At 46.5% G+C, this 21,382-nt stretch overlaps 1 protein-coding gene across 1 annotated transcript; it reads left to right on the forward strand.

Annotated features, from left to right (window-relative positions):
• The first annotated feature begins 245 nt into the window (after positions 1 to 245).
• Positions 246 to 17,376, forward strand: LOC149271001 (AN1-type zinc finger protein 3 homolog). Its single transcript, XM_089507694.1, has 6 exons — positions 246 to 378; positions 1,908 to 2,098; positions 2,717 to 2,918; positions 7,090 to 7,155; positions 11,532 to 11,699; positions 17,222 to 17,376. The coding sequence occupies exons 1-6, from the start codon at positions 246 to 248 to the stop codon at positions 17,374 to 17,376; spliced, it is 915 nt and encodes a 304-aa protein (XP_089363820.1).
• The last annotated feature ends 4,006 nt before the right edge of the window (positions 17,377 to 21,382 follow it).

Genomic DNA, 21,382 nt, shown 5'->3' on the forward strand with positions numbered 1-21,382 from the left:
CGCCAGATGTTTAATGGCTCTGCGGTTATTTTACCCTCCGAGTCCTCGGAAAAGATTGTCTCAGCGTTTGACCTTTTGGGTTCATAAATATGGGTCGGTTTCGGTTTCGGAGTCGGCTTCCTGACACTTTGATACACGAGCGTATGGAAATTTCCCTCGGTGGATTGTCGAGGCCTTCCTCATGCGCGGCGGCGAGCTCCGGATGAAGGATGTTCCCTGACAGGCTAGTCCTTCGTAGCAGATAAATGCCGCAGACCTGGCCGACGGGGGGCCGGATTCCTGCGCGGCTACTGCTTCGGAACGCCGGTCTGCGGAAGTGCTTCCGTTCCACGGATCAGAACTCCGCATTACTCAGTCTGATGCTGAAAGGGTTAAGGGGTATCAGAGATCACATCCACCCCAATGAAGCCATTTAATCGCCACCTCAGCCCCTCTCCTTGTCATCGGCCACCCTCAACGCCCTTATTCCGGTCACCCCAAAGGAGGTTTGTGATATCCTTCTTGGCTCTTCCCGCTCCGCCGTCTCCTCGAAGCTCCCGTCAACCTGCCCTAACCCAGCTTTTTAACCTCTTTCCTTCCACCGGCTTCTTCAGCTCCACCTTTAGACATCTTGCCATGTGACCCGTTCAAAAGAAACCTTCAATGGAGCCTACATCTCCCCCCTACCGCCCAGTCCCCCCCATCTTCTGCCAACCCGTCTCCCCCCCACCGCCCCGTCTCCCATCCCCACCTGGCCTCTAAACCACTGGAACATTTAATCTTCGGTCGCCTGACTCATTTTCCTTCCTCTAACTCTCTTTACAATCTGGTTTCCATCCGTAACGCTCTACCGAGACAGCCCTCACCAGAATGACTATCGATCTCCCCGCTGCTGAAGTTAAAGGTCACTTCTCCTTACTTATCCTCTGGAAACTTACTGCGGCGCTCTCATCCGTGTGACATCCGTCACCATTCTCTCTCGCCGTTACGGCTTTAGTATCCCCTCCTGGCTCACTTCCCCTACTGCTCTCCATTGGTGATCCTCTAAATCTCTCTGCACCTCCTCCCTTGGATAACTAATATCCGGTACCTCCTCTGTGCCAAGGACTCTTCTACCTCTCCTCTCGTGACCTCTTACCCTCTAACTCACCCCCCCCCCCCCCCCCCGACTAGTCTCTCCGAAGTCACATTCTGCATGATGTCCGATACCTTAATCTCAACATCTCCTAGACTTCTGGTTATTCTCCTTGCCCCCCCCCCCCCCATGTCTGATCTCTCCATCCATGTGGAGAATTGGTCAATCAACAGCCCCACTCGGCTGCCTCGGTGTCGCACTTGACTCTAACGCTCCGCACTTCAGACGCTCTGCTAACTAACGTTCTTCACTCAGCCCACGACTCTCCCAAGACTCAGACTGCGATCAGCCAAGAGGGAACCGCCATGATAACCCAACCATCGCGCAGGTTCGGTGCTTCTCCCGCAGATACAGGGCGGAGAGACAAGAGTTTAGCGCAGTCCGACCAGAGGAGACGTGTCTGGTCCCTCCGCTCGGGATTAACCCTTAGAAAACCCGGCGCGTCCATGTGGCCACTGCAGAGTAAATTGTCTTCTCCTGGGCGGTGGCATTTTTGATGGCTGTATAAAGCTTTAATGGCCCCGGAACACTGAGGGTCTTCTGATTCTGTTTGAAAACAAACATTTTCTGGGAAAAAGTTTTTGAACTTCCCTTTCTATAGGAAGAAAAAATCTTAGTACTGATCACGGGGTCTTCATCTCCGCTACCAAATATCTGTAGACTTCATCCACATCCGCCGAGAGACCTCTGAGAGACGTCTAACATCTTGTTGAAAGCCTTTGAGATTCTCGGCTTCTGAAAGATATATCTAGAGACTCTTCTTCGTAAAACCTTTATTCCTTTCTGTGTACAGGGGTCCCGGAGCAGGCATTTGAAGAAGGGACCTCCAAGGCCTCTTATTTAATCTATGAACATTGTATCACAAGCATCTTGAACCAATTACAGACTGCCCGTGCAGGGCCTGATACGGCCCCCCAAGCCCCCGGCGCAGATATGGACTCTGGGCAGTCGTTTTACTGCCCCGGCACGAGCTGGGCTCGCACTGTGATACCGGCGCACTTCAGAGACGGCGGCTTTTTCCGTCTCACCGCGAGCTGTTGGAGCCGCACTTCTCCTCCCGCTAATTGCACGTAGTTTACTATAAGTGACTTTAAATTCTCCGCCGATCGGCAGCCCCGAGACATTCCGTTTTATTATTTTAACCCTGTGTCGTCTGATGCTCTGCAGCAGGGAAATCCGGAGTCTGTTAGCTGATTGGATCGCTGGCGCTCCGGGGGGCATCCCGTCGGCGGAAGGGGAAACGGGCATTACTGGTATTTCTATAAAGCGATAATGGCGGAAATGATTTGTTAAAAGAATGTTCGCAGCCTGCGTTGGAATCGTGGAGCCGGTTCATTAATGGCTGCTACTGTTAATAAACATGGCTCTTGTCCAGAAATGGATACAGTTACCAAAAATGTTTCTCGGATACAGTACAGATATCTGGGCTTTGGCGGGTGTCAGAGAGATTTGCTGCAAGGTTCTGTTCTGTAATAGTAGATAAGTGGGACAGCCTCCCAGCAGAAGTGGGAGGGAAGACGAGACTAAGGTTTAAGTTGTTACATCAGACTAGATGGGGCCGAATGGGGCCGATTTGCTGACAGGGTCTATGTTTCTAACCAGATCTCACCTCTTTGTTTTGTAGATTTCCAGAAGAAGCAGCCAGATGAGGACCCCACCCCCAGCACAGGCACCAGCCAATCAGATGTGTTCCCCAGTGAGACAGACAGCAACAACGGCAATACCTCGATACCCCCTCCGACTGTTAATCCCACCCAGCAACTCCCCACAGACCTGAATGTAGCTTCCTCCAGCAAAGACGAATGTAAGTGCCTACGGGGCGTGCGTTCCGACCCCGCGACATACCCCCAAAAACCCTAAGGGGCAGTTACACGGGGGTAACCGGCTTTGGGTATATAGACATATATTCCGACATGCCTGTTTAAAAGTCCTAGAGGTTCTAGGCTGTTTATATTCATTGTGCCCGGCGGAGGGCCCTGGCGACGTCACTGGGAAGCGGGGTTACTGCCGAGCGTGCTGATTGGGCAGAGGAACCGGAGTCAGCCTCTGGCAGAGGAAGGGTTAATCGGAGGCATTAGCTGCCGGAAAGGTAAATGGTGAACGCGCTCGCGATGATGATGTTGATGATGGAACAAATCTGACAACCTGTTTGAGAAGGGATAATGCATTACTAATTAGCCCTCGGTGCCTGTAGCCTGGAATTAACGAGCTACTGTTATGTAAATGTCATGTTAATTAAGAGAATTCTGAGAGCCCTATAAATCTGCAGCGCCCCGTGTAATGTCGCGCATGGATACCGGAGAGAGTTATTGCAGAGCATCTGGGGTCCCGTTTTCCTTTGATCTCGTTAGGGCCGAGTGGACGGCCGGCGGCAGATGCCGTATGGAACATTCGAGAAAACGTACCCAACATCAGGACCTTTGGAGCTGTGGGGGGTATTTATATCGGCCCTATTACACGACAAGAGGCAGCAGCCCGGCCTGTCACCATGAATTATTTAGGAGAGCTTTAAGCGCATGCCAGACCTTACAGGCTACCTTCACTGCCGGATGTCTGTTCATGGAGTCTACTACGTTTTCAGTCCTTTGACGTCACGTCTCCCCTGGCCCTTCGCTCTTCATGGCTGTTCTTGTTAATATGTAGAAATCTTTGCGTATTCGCCTGCAGGGGCCACGGGGATCTCCTCGATTGTCTTGACCTCAATGGTCTTGATTACACATCCTGCTGGGCCAGGGGTTATACCGGGGGGGGGGGATAACGGAGAACACGAGGAACGGGCAATCCGGCGCGGGTCCAGGAGCAGAACAGGAAGGGAGACGTTGGGGAGAACAGGAAGGGAGACGTTGGGGAGAACAGGAAGGGAGACGATGGGGAGACGTTGGGGAGAACAGGATGGGGAGACGGCGCAATCCTCGATGTGTTTGACCGTTTGTGTCTCCCCTCTGGAATCGCTCTCATTACGTCCGGTCAGAGGGACTACGCGGACCCAATACTGATCCAAAAAACTCGGCAGAACCTTGTCTAACTGCGATCCGGGTGGCGCTGGAGAACCCAGATCCTTTTGACTCTGCGCAGACTGTGTCTCAACGGGTGGCTGAAGATGATGGGGGTTGTGGTCTGGTGGCTCCTGGACATCGCTGGTTCCTCGTATCGGACCGTGAGATTAGGAGCAGGTGTTACACTTACCAAAAAAAAGTATAGGCAGAGCTGGCATCCTATACGTCTCAGCGACGGTTTAATCACACAGCCTTTTCTGTGTCTATGGCAACAACGTATCAGTGCCTCCTTTCGTGTCACGTGACAGTTAAGCTTTCCCTGAAATATTATGAGCGAGGCCAAATTTTATGTAATTAAAGGATCGTTTCTGGGAGGCGTTTAGATGTTCAGCATCACTCGCGTTTTTATGCAGAATTTAATGAATTTAAACAAAATCTCCTGATCCGTGCCTTTTTCTTGCACAATGTATAGATCAAATCGTGCAATCGAAATAGTGACCCCAAATATCACAAGCGAGCCGCCGTCTCGGGTGTTTCTACGAATGGAAGCCGTTTCTCTGGCTAGGATTAAAAAGCATAATTAGGCTTAAAACCCGGCGCGTGTTGTTTTTGCAGCTCATCCCGTGTTCTCGGCGTGACGTTGCTTGCAGAGGTCTTAGCGGCTGCTATGGGAACCTCGCGCCTGCACACCTCGCGTGGAATAAGTTACCCGGCGCCTGACATGTTAAACAGCAACCTTAATTTGTCTGCTTGTTTCAAAAGCCGTCCCAATTATCAAAGCTGCAGCACGCAGGCGGTTACCGGGGTATCCATTAATCTTAACCCATCCGCAGCGCATCCCCGAAGTCACCGAGCCGGCCCGCTGGCTTAACAAGCTCTCCAGAGAGCGCGGACGTGCCGGAGGAGAGCGGACGTGCCGGAGGAGCGGGGGATCGGCTGGATGCCGGCCAGCGCTCATTTACTGAATACTGCCACGGAGGAGAGAGGCTGCGGGCTGCGCAGGTCCCGGGTGGGAGAGCCGTCCGCACGCTAATGTAACGGGGATTAAAAGAGACGGCTTCTGCTCCAACGCACCGCGGGACGACAGCCGTCACGTAACCGTCACCGATGTAACGACACGCTACACGGGCTGGCTCGCCAATTCATCAATACATTATTATTATTATTATTATTATTGTTCTATATAGCGCCATCAAATTCCGTAGCGCTGTACAGAGGATGGCTCGACAACTATACCGTGTACAGGGGCCGGATTTCCAATTTAACTATACATTATACAGGGGCCGGGGTGCCGATTTCACTAGATATTATGTAGGGACCGGCTCGCTGATTTCGCTATACATTATACCAGGGTCCAGCTCGCTGATTTAATTATACATTATACAGGGGCCAGTGTGTCAATTTCACTATACATTATACAGGGGCCGGCTCGCAGATATCACTATACATTATACAGGGGCCGGCTCGCAGATATCACTATACATCATGCAGGGGCCGGTGTGTTGATGTAACTGGGATTAACCGGAATGGGTTAATGTTTTTGCAATCAGACTAATGCTGCATGGAATCCACATAATAAATGTAGCCTCCCCGTCGTCCTCATTCCGTCAGGGAAGCTCCTCCCACTTTCTGTCCCCTCCCCCTATGATGGTCTCAGTTCCTCCCACTCACTGTTCACTTCCTGTGAGACCATTATTTAATCCTCCCAAACAAATTGCCCGCTGAGACACCGTTACCCCACGAAGGGCCAGAGAGGGGTACTTTTAAAGCTTTACCCCGTACTTTTTTATGCAACTTTGTACCTATCCCCGGGTATTCGTGTAACTGAGCGGGGTATTTAGAAGAAGAATAATGTGTTTATTTACCCCGTTTATTTTATAAAGCCGTTTCCTGCTGTTTCTATACGCATTATCGGGGCTTTTAGGGCTGTAGAACCCTGCGATACCCTCATACCCAGCTTTTAGCGCATGGATTTTGGGAGCACACCTGGCGTAGAGCGAGGGCCCGCCGTTAGGTGGATATGGTCACTTTGGCTGCTCCCTCTAGGACCGCGTTAGTGCTCCACGGGGACGGATCCCGCGTCTGTTGAAGCCGTTTTTTAAATTTCTCCGGTGAAGAATGAATCCGTCTGTCTTTAGGGAAGGCCCGGTGCGCCTCGCCGCAGGATCATTAATAACGAGTACACATGTAACACATGCTTTAAACAATCTGACGTCTCCTTCGCTGCCTTTAAAGCGTTTAGTCGGTAAAAAGTTACATTCGGCAGCGTAGCAGCGTTAGGGGTTAGTGCTATCCACCTGGTTGTACAGCACTACGACACATGTTGGTGCTATAAATGTTGGTTAACAAGCGTCATCAGAGTCGGCGCCTCTCGTTTCCAACGTCAACGTCTTTACCCTGGGAATAAATCCATAATTTGACAAATACCGTTAAATACGAGTTTTGCGTGAGCTCCGCGACCTCCGCTCTCCCCCCGGTGCCGGCCGCAGGCTCCACGTTCAGCAGCTGGGCTCCCGTTTCCCGACGGCTCCTGCGTGGTTTCGCAACCGCGTTAAATCTATGTGCCTGTTATTAATAAAATATATTACGCGTTTTACCAAAGCCGTGACTTTCCATATCAAAAAAGCAGCTCGAGTCCATAAAAATCATTATTTTATCAGCGCCTTAGCAACTGCCACGAGGGGTTTTAATTCTCTGTCCCGCGCTGGCGAATGAATGCAATCCGTGAGAATGTGAATAATAATCTATGATAAATATGTCTGCACAGCGTCAGGAGGCTGCAGAAAGCATGTGAGGTTTTATCATACATGCTGAGTGCAGGGCAGGCATTCGTCACATTAGATCTCATTAAATAAAATGCAGGATAAGGTTTTTTACAATTCCAATATATGTCCCCCCCCTTTTTTTTTTTTTTTAGGGGTGGGGGGGTTGAAAAAAGTCCAACTAAAAATGTGTGCTGATATTTTTCTCCCTCTCCAGGTGGGGCCTGCACAGGACCCTCTCACGTCTCCTTATCTACGCCAGCCAAAAGATCCTGCGACTCAGGTAACAACCCATTCTGACAAGTTGTTTTTGTTTTTTACTCGTTAGCCGCCATTTTATTTCTCTTCTAAATATTCATTTTCATGGTTAACACTTTTTTTTTTTTTTTTTTTTTTTTTTTTATCTGACAACCCCCACCCCACAATGTCACAAGACTCCTGCCAGTCTGGAATGCTGATTGCGCATGTGCGTCCAACGAATCTGCCCTGTAAAGCAGGGAATGGGTCCATTTAATACAACATATTTATTATAGTAATACTATTATTTTTATACATGATATAAATATGAATATATTATAATGCACATAATTTTAATATATATATTACAATTGTATAAACATTTTGTATATAAAATATATTACATATTCTAAACATGTTCTTTTTATGAGTTAATAAAAAGTAAAGTAGCGGCAATTAAGTAAAACTCAATACGTTCCTTAAAGAGAGAGAATTCCCCTGGAGCCCCGGTACCATATCTGTCTGTTATTTTTTTCTACGCATTGATCCCGGTCATTTAAAGGCTGCGTTACAAAGTTTATCGAGATACTGGAGCTGCTTAGCAATAGAGACATGTCATTGTTCCAAAGCTTTTCCCTATGTATGACATCACAGCAGTCAGACATCCGGCAACCACTCCCAGACCTCGTTAAACTAATAGACATTGAAGCAAACGCCCCCTCTGTGATGAGTGATTGGCAGGCAGGGCAGAGCAGAGGGCACAAACTAAGAGGGTCCGCTTTTTAACAAGAAACTACAGGAAAACAGGACAATTATTTACAACGGAAATAAGTTTATTATAATATGAATACAAAAGCAGGGGAAATGGGGGGGGGGGTCTAAGTGGAACAGCAGCTTTAATGAAATGTAGTTAACTCTTTATATCCAGCCAGCCAACAATATAGAGAATTCATAGGAAGGGTCACATGATTGGAGCGCCGCGCTCCTGGAAGATACTGACCCTAAAACCATTTCTGGCCTCCACGGAGGAGCGGCGGCCCCCGCGGCCCTCACACTGTAACCATATTTACTGAATTTGAAGATTCCGGATTTTAGGCATACCCCCCCGCTCTTTGTGGCTCCCGCAAACTTTTTAAGCGGTACCAAAAAGATCAGAGCGATAGATCTGCCGAGCTTGTGCCTGCGCGATACCTCCCATAAAAAGCATCAGTAGCGAGCACTTAGCAGATACTTGGCTGCGCTCAGTGAGTTTATTCCATTATTTTAATGGCCGTTTTGGGATAATGTGACGTTCTGCCAAATCCTCGGCCGGGGCGACCCTGGCGCTCGTGTGTATCGTTACAAATGACCTTAAAATAAAGTACAGGACTGGCTCGGCACATGCGCAGCCCGCTTCCCGTTCCGTTTCAGGATGCATATCTAATGCACGCGTGCGGCGATATACATTCTCGTAGCATGTTTTGTTGTTTTTTGTTTTTTTTATCAGTCTGCCCCGCTCTGAGATCCTTCCCCTGCCAGGGGTATTAAAGGAGAGCTCCAAGGGGGGGTCGCCTTTTCATGTTATGTTACCAGCCCTGTTATGTCTTAAATGTTTTTAAGCTTTTAGTGTGAGCCTTAACTCCGTGTGCTCCAGGGGCTCCGAGACCTGCTGCCGGAGCCACCCCAGCCTACTAAACTACTGCCGTGCAGGGTCATCAGTGATGGGAGTTATTGTGCACCTTAGCTTTCCTGTGTCTGTCTCCTCTCTTCCTCCACGTTCCCGCGCCGGCATTCATCCGCACGCGCCAGCATTCATCGTTACATATATATTGATGCTCGCATGTATTCAAACATACGTACCTTGTCCCCGGAATGTAAAATAAGTAAAGCTCTGACCACCGGGACCTCCAGACAAAAGTTTGAGCGGAGGTCACCTTTGGCTTCGTCGCCTCGCAGGGGGGGGAGTAATCACCGCCATTTACATACATTATCCATTCACATCACTGTTATAATTGCAATCATCTGTACTCAGCATACCGATTGTATTAGCGGATGAAAGAAGGGTGATTGTCTCTGCCGTGTATACTGTCAGCGGGCGCAAGAGAGGAGCCGGGTCCGTGATCTTTAAATAAAAGATCGGCTTCTCTGTAAAATACATAGAGAGCAACGTAAAGGGCCATTCTGGCGTTACATCGACACCACCCCAGATACTTTCCTGGTGGCGCAGCCATCTTGTGCTGGTTTCAAGACTTGTTCCTCCCCATTATGTTGCCCCTCCTGTGGCTGGCAGCTGATCGGTGCAATTTGCAGGGGCAATAAAGCCACCCCAACCAGCATACGCAGAAGTAGCCTCCGTGTCTGCGTTCCCAACATTCTATTTAATGAAACTTCCTGGTTCTTCTTAAAAGAAAACACTTTTTTTTTTTTTGTTGTTTGTTGTGTTTCTGGACGCAGGGGGGTTAATAATCTGGTCAGGTATTGATTGCAATCTCTTTATCTCGTTATTTTCCCATAACCCGGTTCACAAACACCCAGCGGGGTGTAGAAAGCATTGATTGTCTGCCGGGAGACTTAATGAGTCTCAAACTTCCAGACATAAAAATTAATCCGCCACGAAATGTAAATGCGGGGAGAGCTGCGTAGAGGTGGAGCGGGTCCTCACCGATGAAGCCACCAATACGGTTTCTTATGCCCGTCTTTTATTGGTCCTGAGGCTTAGATGTGATATTAGTTTTACTCTACTGGGAAGGTGGTAGATGAGTGGAACAGCCTCCCAGCAGAGGTGGTAGAGGGTAATACAGTGAGGGGGTTAAACATGCATGGGATAGACATACGGCTCCTGAATCTAAGACGAGACCAACGACTGATTAAGGTTTGAGTCGTTACAGCAGGAGAGACGGGCGACTAGACGGGGGCCGCAGTGCATTAGAGTCAGAAGTGTCCGCCGTAAACCCGCCTAATTGCTTCGGTCGCTGCCGCCCCCGCGTTCATTACCAGAATCTGTGTGTTTCGGAGGGGATAACTCGACGAGTGATTGTTTTTTTTGTTCTCCTGTCGCGTCTTCAATCCCTCTGCCAAAAATCTGACTGCGTTGTGTTAAGCAGAACCAAAAACGAGGTATTTTTGAACGTTTTTGTTGGGGTAGCATCTCTTAAAAACAGAATTCTTCGTGTCGGTGTCGGTTCGAGGAGGGTCTCCCCCGCAGCCCTTAACAGACAGAGGGTCAGAGTTTACCACACTGAGCTGATGCTTTATGGCAATGCTAATGAAGTCCGTTCCTCCATAGACTTTCATTAGTCAGAGAGTCTGTCTGGGTGATTAAGACTGAGCTGTTCTATTGTTCCCCACAGGCAGTATGATAAGGAGTCGCGGTGTTTAGTAGATCGGGGATCAGATAACAGAGCGAGAATCATACAAACGGCTGATATGCAGCTGCCTGAAACATTTATATTACGGGGCTATTTTTAGTTTCCGCATAATACAAAAACACAGATTTTGTTAAAATGGTATGCGATAAAAATTATAACATTTTGATGATCCCTTTAAGTAGGCGGGGCCGTTAAACCATAGGCTTATTGTATGCATTTTAACTCTTTGTCTGCCAGTGGCTCTGAACCGCATCGCTTTGCTTTTTCTTGGTTGGTGGCTTTCTAAGTGAATGGGTCGCAGCAGTCGAAGTGTTAACCATCGCCCCGTGTCCGGCCGGCGCACGGATCCGTGGAATTGCGTTCGGCTCGGGGTCAGCGGCTCTTGACTCGTCTCGGTAACATTTTCGAGCCGCATCTTCTCCAGCGTCTCATCTCGCTAACGAGTCTGCTTTGAATACAAATTCCGTCATTTGCCGGCTTCGTGGCACGAGAATAAATTCTGTAAATGTTAATTACCGTCTTCCCATTCTTCTCCACGCCCGCGTCTTCAGGGGGCCCGCGAAAAAACTGCTCCGCGGACCCCCCTTAACCCCCCGCCACAGAAATAAATTAAAATCCTGAAAATGTAATGAAGTTATGAGATCTAACGGCGCCCGCGTGAGGAGACGCCGAGGGGATCCGACCCGCCGGCAGGTTCTGGGTTCCTATCACTTTTTGGGGGGGGGGGGGCGGGGGTATAGATGGGGGTTTTGTCACCTGAGCAGAGAGAAGTTAGTTGTCATAGCGGGGCTAATTACCCCTCCTCACCGATACATTTACCCTCCTCCACTCACATCGGGAAACTGCAGAAACAGGATTTAATTAATGAGTTGGCCTCGAGTTGTCCGTTCGGGGCGTCCACGTAGTGGGCTTCCTTTTTGACTGCAGTTCCCATCATCATAATAATGTTACAGACAGAAATGTCCTAGGTTTCCATGAAAACAGCCGAGTGACCCCAAACTTTTGAACAGTAATATATATATATATAATGAATTGTTGTCAGATGTATAATTATCCAAGTGTCGTCCCGTTCCAGATTCCCAGTCAGAAGACGACCCTTCCCCTACCAAGCGGCCCCGGTTACTTGACGACGCCGACAGACCCGACAGCAGCAGCCGGTCCAAACAGAAGAGCCGGCGCCGCTGCTTCCGCTGCCAGATGAAATTGGAGCTGGTGCAGCAGGAGCTGGGATCGTGCCGCTGCGGTGAGTCAATGATCGGGGGGCCGGGACTTACTGGATAACCCGGCCAGGGGGGCATCAGGAGCTGAAAGGGTAATGGGGGACAACACAAATATATTCAGGATTCAGTTTATTTACAGACTATTTTGTAATTATTTAAGGTTATGTCATTTCTAACTTCTGTTCTAGTTTCCCTCCCCCCCATAATATAAAGTTTTCAGGCAGCTGCATATCAGCCGTTTGTATGATTCTCGCTCCGTTATCTGATCCCCGAACTACTAAACACCCCGACTCCTTATCATACTGCCTGTGGGGAGAAATAGAATGCCTCAGTTTTAATCACCCAGCCAGACTCTGACTAATGAAAGTCTATGGAGGAACGGACTTCATTGGCATCGCCATAAAGCATCAGCTCAGTGCGGTGTTTGAGCCGGGAAAGTAACTTCAAATATCACATGACTGACGGCGACGGCGGCTCCAGGTCTACAGATATTACTGGGGTTATATTACTGTATATAGCGCCCGGGGGTGGGGGTTATATTACTGTATATAGCGCCGGGGGGGGGTTATATTACTGTATATAGCGCCGGGGGGGAGTTATATTACTGTATATAGCGCCGGGGGGGTTATATTACTGGTCGTGGGACTCCCCCTTTAGGAACGAGTATAGATTTTTTGTATAAGATGAGTATTTTAGTACCGATGTTTCCCGTGTCGGTAAAATTCGAGTGTTTCTGGTGAGGGAAGCTGCAGGTTGGAAGCGATTCCCCTCCGGTCCACACGCTGGGTCCGGAGTTTCCCCCAAATACCCTCCAAATACTCCGTCTGCCTCTGAGTCGCAGATGATGTCTCTGTCTGTCTGCCTCTCTCTCTCTCTCCTCGTTAACGTCCAGAAGTACTCATGGAGGTCGTTTAGCCGGGAGCCGGGATCGTATTAATGAGTCGCTGGAATGCTTTCTCTCTTTTGCTCTATATATATATATATATATATATATATATATAAGATTTATATAGCGCCACCATATTCCGCAGCGCAGTACAATGAGATGTGAAACGGGTGAATGAGGGGAGTCCTGTTGGAGCTGGCTGAGGCAGCTTTGATTTACAGTCTGGTATCAGCAGAGGGGCTGCAGCTTCCGGGTCCTGCGTTTGCATCGCTGTCACGTTCAGTGTTGGTTTCTGTTGCATTGAACTCTTAATTTGGAGCAATCACCATGGCAACCAGTGCAATGTTCCTGACATCCCATCTACATATAGCAATTGCTTTTAGTTATATTAGACCCATCTTTCTAATTAACCCCTTAATGACATGCGCGATGAGATTGTGGGCGCCTTTATATCCAGGTTTCCGGGGGCCGCAGGCCACAGAGACGTCCCCGCCGATGCTCTTCATCAATCCCTGCCGGCTCTAGAGCAGGAATGCCGGATGATTCTAGAACGCGGAGCTGTCCGGTTATTAGGGTGCGGAGGATTCTGCCGATTAACCCCTCGAGGACTCAAACTCCCCCCTATCGCTTCAAATGAGCTGTAAAGAGAGTGGCGGTGAGGTTCGGATTGGTGACATTTAGTGAGGAAAAGAAAAGGGGAGAGAGCGGCGGAAAAAAAAGCCGCCTTTGGAAAGGAAAGCGAATGAGAGGGCGTCTGTGTGTTTTCACCATCGGAGGGGCCGCCCCGGTCCGGGGGCTTTTTAGTCGTTTTCTTCCGACCGGTTATTAATCACAGCTCATAAATAACGCTTACGAGCCGTCGCCGCGTAAATTGGTCGAGTGGCGAGGAGCGCGGCCCCCTTTGTAGCGTTCGTCGCCTCGAGCGCCGGGAACAGAAGATGTCATTTTCATTACTTTTTAATGAGGCGCCAATTAAAGCCGAGGCACGGAGAGCCGCAGTCACCGAGCCCCCCGTCTCCCCCGCACCGATTTCTGCCCCGGAGCCCGCCGCAGGAGCGCCGACGAACCCACACAGGGGAGGAAAAAGAAAATTCATTAAATGCCGATCTCCTCGGCCGCGCACGCACACCAATCCTCGCCCGCCTTTGATCTTCAAAAGAGCGATCTGTAAACGGAGTTCTGCGCATCCTTGGCCGGCCGGCTGGGATTGGTGAGACAAATAGATAATCGTTCAGGAGCCGCGCGGGTTTTTGTGGCAAACACGCTGAGCCACGCGCACCCTTCGCTGCCCAGATTTCTTTATCCCGCCCGCGCTGCCGGCACGTAGGGGGTTAAAGCTTCGGCATAACGCTTGTCGTGAAAGACGTGGATCCGGGAAAAGTCCGCCAAGGGTTGTGGGAGTTGCAGGTTATGTGGAACATGCGGAACGTTGTGTACGTGGAGCAGGTGCCCACCTGCCCCGTGTACCCGCCCCGTGTACCTACCTGTCCACGCTGTACCTGCCCCGTGTACCTACCTGTCCACGCTGTACCTGCCCCGTGTACCTACCTGTCCACGCTGTACCTGCCCCGTGTACCTACCTGTCCACGCTGTACCTGCCCCGTGTACCTACCTGTCCACGCTGTACCTGCCCCGTGTACCTACCTGTCCACGCTGTACCTGCCCCGTGTACCTACCTGTCCACGCTGTACCTGCCCATCTTTCATTTATGAATGAAAACCGGTTTAATTATAATTTTTTAGTTAATAAATTAAGTAGTCCATGCGCAGTTAGCGCTTCGGCTCGCTTGGCCGGTCTTGTCTGATGTATTTTTGCTTGTTTCCTACATATAAACAAAGTTAAAACAAGACCCGAACCCACCGAGTCTCCCCCCCCCCCCCCCGTCAACTGATCGTTCTTGCTTTTTATCCAAAAAGCAAAAAAAACAAAAAACAATTAAGCCGTTTTTTTCCGGATTTTGCCACTTAGTGGGGAGAAAATCCTTCTTGACTCCTGAAAAATATGACATTTATACCCCGTATGTTCTGCTTTTACCCCTTTTGGGGAGGGGGGGGGCTGTTCTCTGTAAAAAAAAATCCACTGGGGGGAGGGGTATTTATATCGGCCCCGCACATATTTACACAGCGTTATAAGAGGCTCTTTTTCTAGCGTTTTCTGCCTGTCTTGCACGCCCTAACGCCATGTGCCGCTGCGCACATCCTGACTCCGCGCGAGGAGCTCCCGTTTATGCCGCAGCCTGCTTTTCCGTCATGTGACCGAAGTGTTTCCTGGCAAAAAATATGAATGAGGGCCGCTCCATGGGTCCCCTCTGAACTGCTCTGCTCTGACGTCACAGAAGGGGCATTTCCTTGAAGGTCCGTTGGCTTAAAGTGGACTGGGAGTGGTTGTCGGCGGTCACACTGCTGTGATGCGATACGTAGAGGAGGAGTTTGGAACGAACGACGAGTCTCTGTTGCTAGGCAGCTCTAGTATCTCAAATAACCCTTTTTAATGCAGTTGACAAGGAGCATGAATGAGACATAAAATGACCGGCCGGCTTCTGTTACTTCTCGTTACACGATGCAGCGCATGTCTGGGGGTGTTTGAGGAGGAGAGCGGTCATCTTCCCTGCTTCTAGAAACATTATATTTAATGGAAACGCGTTGGTCCCCGGACCGAGCCTTGTGAGGTTCTGCAGCGAGTCCCGATACTCGATCCGGGCTGTTATGTGCTCGGAGTTACTTTCCCTTCCTGGAGGAGAGGCTGTCCGAGGTCGGCCCTTCGTGCCGCGCAGGGTGAGACGTTCAGCTCTGTGGGAAGCTCCTGTTTAAATGAATAAACCTGCAGAGTATCTCGCGCTTCAGCGTCGTATAAAGAACTCTCCGCGTTTTCAGTTTTTGTTTTCCTTTCTTTTTGTCACTTAAAGTGTTTTTTTCTTTAAATTGCGGATATTTCTTGTGCCCCAGGTACCCGGATAACGCCATTTCATTAAAGCATTTAATCGGCTCACAATCAGTAAAGTAGATTTCGTTTTCTCCCGCGTGTCCCATGACAGCAATTCCGTCAAACGACGTTCACTTCCTAACAAACGGAATGCACCCCCCCGGGGCGAGGAGGACCCCCGTTTTATCTCCTCCTCGATACTCTGGAAGTGTGCAAACTGCATGATTTAAAAGAAAGAAACGGGCCTGTTTTTCTAAATCTCAGGGGCTTCCATCCCTCGTGTTACGTTAATTTGCCCGTCGGGGTTGCGCATGCGCGTATATAGGTGTAAAGAAACCCCCTGAAAATCGATAAAAATGTTTGGTTCGCTTACAGCCCTTAATAGAAGTCGGGGTTCGGGGGGATGGCATCTGTGTCGAGGGTTGTGTCTCCAGTGAAGTGTGCGCATGAAAGAGAGTTTTCTAGGGTTAATACCGTGCTCATTGTATCCCGGTGATAATTAACCCTCTGTTTGCCGGGGGGGGAGCGAGCAACACATACTTTTTTCTTGCCGCTGTAAGAAAACTTAAGTGAACCCTTCGGAATTACCGGGTTTTCTGCATTCATTCTTAATGATCTACATTTAAGTCACAAATAAAGACAAACACAACGGGCTTCACTAATCACAACAAACAATGACAATCCGACCCATCCACAGTGCGGGCGGAAAAAGTACGCAATCCCTCGGGTTTAATAACTGATCGAACCTTCATTCCCCCCCCCCCCCATAATATAAAGTTTTCAGGCAGCTGCATATCAGCCGTTTGTATGATTCTCGCTCTGTTATCTGATCCCCGATCTACTAAACACCCGACTCCTTATCATACTGCCTGTGGGGAACAATAGAATGCCTCAGTCTTATTCACCCAGCTGGACTCTCTGACTAATGAAAGTCTATGGAGGAACGGACTTCATTAGCATCGCCATAAAGCATCAGCTCAGTGCAGTGTTTGAGCCGGGAAAGTCACCCAAAATATCACATGACCGACAGCGACGGCGGCTCCAGGTCTGCAGATAATTTATTGTGTAGTTTATAGGAAAAATTGAGATAAAGAGAAGGCTTTTAGTTGTTTTGAACGTTAAACGGTATATAAGATGTGCAGTTGTACGCGGCTCGGTACTTCATTGCTTAATGCTGAAAATTGGAAGATTCTAATGTAGAGAAATCCATTAAACTATTATGGAGATTATAAACAGGGAAAGGCCCCCCAAAACAAATGCCGCAGTTATAATATTAATAGGCTTTTTACCCCCCCCAAAGATATCATTGATTTCAAATCCATTCTCGCCCGTGCTGTAGAGACTCAAACCTTAATCAGTCGTCGGTCTCGTCTTAGATTCAGGAGCCGTATGTCTATCCCATGCATGTTTAATACCCTCACTGTATTACCCTCTACCACCTCTGCCGGGAGGCTGTTCCACTCATCAACCTCCCTCCCCATAAAGTAAAACTTCCTCACTTCACTTTCCAAGGCCCATTCCGGTTATGTTTGTTGAACTTTTATGATTTCAACAGTTTTGTTATTACTCCCTTTTCAAGTAATAGAGCTTTATAATCCGTTTTGCCAAAAATCCGATCTCTTTTTGTAACATTTTAATTTGTGGATAAGAGGGTCGGTTTCCGCGTCGCCCCGGGGGCCGCGACGATCTTGTGTTGTATGAATCTCTGTAGCGCTCTTTCTCTTTGTCTCCGCGCAGGTTACGTGTTCTGTATGTTGCATCGCCTCCCGGAACAGCACGACTGCACGTTTGACCACATGGGCCGCGGGCGCGAGGAGGCCATCATGAAAATGGTGAAACTGGACCGGAAAGTGGGCCGTTCCTGCCAGCGCATCGGCGAGGGCTGCTCCTGAGTGCCACGCGCTCTCATATTTCACTAATGTTAGCCTTATTTAGGACAAAACAACCGGGCCGTCACAATCGGGCAAGTCACAGACTACAGCCAATCAGGTTTTTGGGGGGGGGGGTTTGTGGACTTTTTTTTTTCCCCCCCCATTATTTTCTTTTTCGGGGAAAAAAAATGTAGGTACTTTTTTAAATTCAAAGGTTGGTTGGCAGTTGGCCGAGAGGTGCGATACCCTCCGTCCGGCTTGTTGGAGGGTAATTCAACTTTTTTTGTTGTCCGTTCCACTGAAAATGTGACTCCGTTATCCAAATGGTCATTTATCTCAATAAATCGTCACCTTCCCTTCCTTGTTTGGTGTAACTTCTAATAACAATAATAAATTATGAACGTAAACGCTCGGACGGGCTGGTTTCACCCCCAAAATCATTCAGTTGTTTTTTTTTTCTGTAACGATACATTTAGTAAGCCGTATCCTTCCTTGGTTGGACTGTGTCTTATTTCCACTGCTTCAGGGATCTGACTGGTCAGAACTTCCTCCCAGTCTCCTATCAGGTTACTTCTCTGGCACGGAAGGATCCGGGAATCGCTGGCTCGTTAACGCCGAAGGCTTTTGGACGGAGTATACTCGATACTTCACGCGGAAGCCGTAGGCAAAATGTGTTCGTTATGAATAAGCACACGTGAGGATTAGCTGCACGCTCCTCTCCGACTTTAACCTGATTGGCTTTCGTTTGCAATTTGCCGCGTGATGGGCTCTCTATCCGGTCAGACAAGGCTAATTCACAGACCGGCGGTCTGTAGCTGTATATTGGGGCAAAAAAAGGACATTTTTGTAGTAGATGGAACCATGTTGAGGAACGACCAGATGAGCTTTCTCCTGATTATTTTTTATCCTCTAAGCGTTACCCCGTTTGTCTAAATAATATATATATGTATGTAAAAATTAAAGGGCTATCAGCCTCGTCTCTATGCAGCCTGGGGGGTTGGTGGGATCAGAAAAATGTTGGCCCGTGTGACGTCGGGAACGGTGGCCAAACCGAGAACAGCGGGAGATCATCCACCTATAGGGTTTCTGTAAGTGCAGGGAGAAGGTAAATCGAGGGTTAATGTAGGTTTCACGATGTGTGAAAGTTCCAAGAGTTAAACAATGTATCCTAAGCTGCTCACTTGTGTTTTGTATCTTAAAGGTTCATAAGAGAACGTTCGTAGCGGGTGATATTCCTCAAGCTTCTCCAGGTGAACAGAGCTCTTTGGGCTCCTGCTTTAATACACGTAGTTTTGGGGGCTTTTCCTCTTTTATCCTTCATTAGCCAGAAAGATGAAATAAACCCCGACTCTTCGCCGTTTGGAGTTTGCTAAGATCTGGAGAACCTCGTTGGGAACAAACAGCGCAGATACTTTGGCCTAAATCTGCAAGTACGTCGACTGTCCAGAAGCGGGGCATTTTTCGTGACCGACGAGATGTATCTGTAACGGACGGTAATAGCGGTGCCCGCTGACGTTTACGTGATGAACAACCCTTCCAGCCTCTTGTTTCTTTCAGGTATCGACCTTCCCCCAACAGTGAAAGAAGATCAGAGGATCTTCTGTGATCTTTCCGTCGCGCAAATAACCCAAAAGATCCTTAAATACCCCTCATACCAACCTGTACGTTACGCTAACGCTCTGAATAACCTCGAAATTCCGACACTAAAGACTCATTAACAAAAAGCAGAGAAGGGTCTTCTCCTTATGGGCCGTGGGGCTTGCCATGGGGTCGCGGAGAGGACTATACAGCGACATTGTGTGTTATGGACACTTTGCAATACGTTGCTGATTTATTCGCTGGCGTTGTTCCTTTGCAGTATCTGTTCTGTGACGTTTGTTCGGAGTAAAGAAAAAAAAAAAAAGTTGAAGTTCTTATATCTTAAGAGATCTTATTTAACCATTTTTGTTCTAGATTTACTTATCGTGTGTAGCCTAGAGCTGTTTTGGTTTAACATTGTATAAATATTCAAGAATCCTGTAACTTTTTTTTTTTTTTTTTTTTTCCTGCTGAAAAAAAAAATTAAACCCATCAGATTAAAAAGTTTGAACTCCTTCCTGATTTGCTGTTAATATTTTTTTCCTATTTTTTTACCTTTTGTAACAATAATTTCAAATTGTTGAAATTTTGGAACCATCAACCAAGTGTGGATTCAGCGTGAAAGTGAAAATTACAGAGAAAAGGGAACCTGTAAAGAATTTAAATGGCAGTTTTTTGGGGCAGAAAATTTGGATATAATGTGAACTCTTTAGATTTCTTTTCAGTTGTTATTTTTGTTGCACAGATATTTGTAGGGAAGTAATGTGAGCCGGCCGTCTCAGGAGCACTTACACTGGGGGAGCTTATTTATAATGGTGCAATAATAGTGATCATACATTTATAATAGTGCCATTATAGTGATCATTCATTTATAATAGTGCTCATTAATTTATAATAGTGCAATAATAGTGATTATTCATTTATAATTGTGTAATAAGTTATTGTTAATATATTAGTGCAGTAATAATAGTTATCATTAATTTATAATAGTGTAGTAATATTAGTTATTAACTTGTAATAGTGGAGTAATATTAGTTGTTAATTTGTAATAGTGCAGTAATAGTTATCGTTAATTTGTAATAGTGTAGTAATTGGTAATAGTGTAATAGTGATTGTAATAGTGTAGTAATAGTTATCGTTAATTAGTAATAGTGTAGTGATAGTTATCGCTAATTTGTAATGGTGTAGTGATATTTGTAATAGTGCATTAATGTTAATTTGTAATAGTGTAGCAATAGTTATCATTAATTAGTAATAGTGCACTAATAGTTATCGTTACTTTGTAATAGTGATTAATTTGTAATAGTGTAGTAATAGGGATTGTTCATTTGTAATAATGTAGTAATAATTACTAACTTGTAATAGTGTAGTAATAGTTAATATTCATTTATAATAATGTGATAAATTATTGTTAATATATAATAGTGTAGTAATGGTGATCATTAATTTATTAGAGTGTAATAAGTTTGTGTTGATATATAATAGTTTAGTAATAATGATCACTAATTTATAATAGTGCAGTAATAGTTATTAATTTGTAATAGTGTAGAAATAGTGTAGTAGTAGTGATTAATTAGTAATGGTTATCGTTACTTAGTAATAGTGTAGTAGTAGTTATCGCTAATTTCTAATAGTGTAAGTTATCGTTACTTAGTAATAGTGCAATAACAGTTATCGTTAATTTGTAATAGTGTAGTAAGTTATTAATTTGTAATAGTGATTATTAATTTGTAATAGTGTAGTAATAATTACTAACTTGTAATAGTGTAGTAATAGTTAATGTTCATTTATAATAATGTGATAAGTTATTGTTAATATATAATAGTGTAGTAATAGTGATCATTCATTTATTAGAGTGTAATAAGTTTGTGTTGATATATAATAGTTTAGTAATAATGATCACTAATTTAAAATAGTGCGATAATAGTTATTAATTTGTAATAGTGTAGAAATAGTTATCGTTAATTTGTAATAGTGTAGTAGTGATTGTAATAGTGTAGTAGTAGTGATTAATTAGTAATAGTTATCGTTACTTAGTAATAGTGTAGTAGTAGTAGTAGTGATTAATTAGTAATAGTTATCGTTACTTAGTAATAGTGTAGTAGTAGTTATTGCTAATTTGTAATACTGTAGTAATATTTGTAATAGTGTAAGTTATCGTTACTTAGTAATAGTGCAGTAAGTTATCGTTAATTTGTAATAGTGTAGTAATAGTGATAGTTAATTTGTAATAGTGTAGAAATAGTTATCGTTAATTTGTAATAGTGTAGTAGTAGTGATTGTAATAGTGTAGTAGTAGTGATTAATTAGTAATAGTTATCGATACTTAGTAATAGTGTAGTAGTAGTGATTAATTAGTAATAGTGTAGTAGTAGTTATTGCTAATTTGTAATACTGTAGTAATATTTGTAATAGTGTAAGTTATCGTTACTTAGTAATAGTGCAGTAA

This window comes from Sceloporus occidentalis, unplaced genomic scaffold (assembly GCF_023333645.1).
Source record: "Sceloporus occidentalis isolate IW3139 unplaced genomic scaffold, rSceOcc1.0.p SCAF_606, whole genome shotgun sequence".
Lineage (NCBI taxonomy): Eukaryota > Metazoa > Chordata > Lepidosauria > Squamata > Phrynosomatidae > Sceloporus > Sceloporus occidentalis.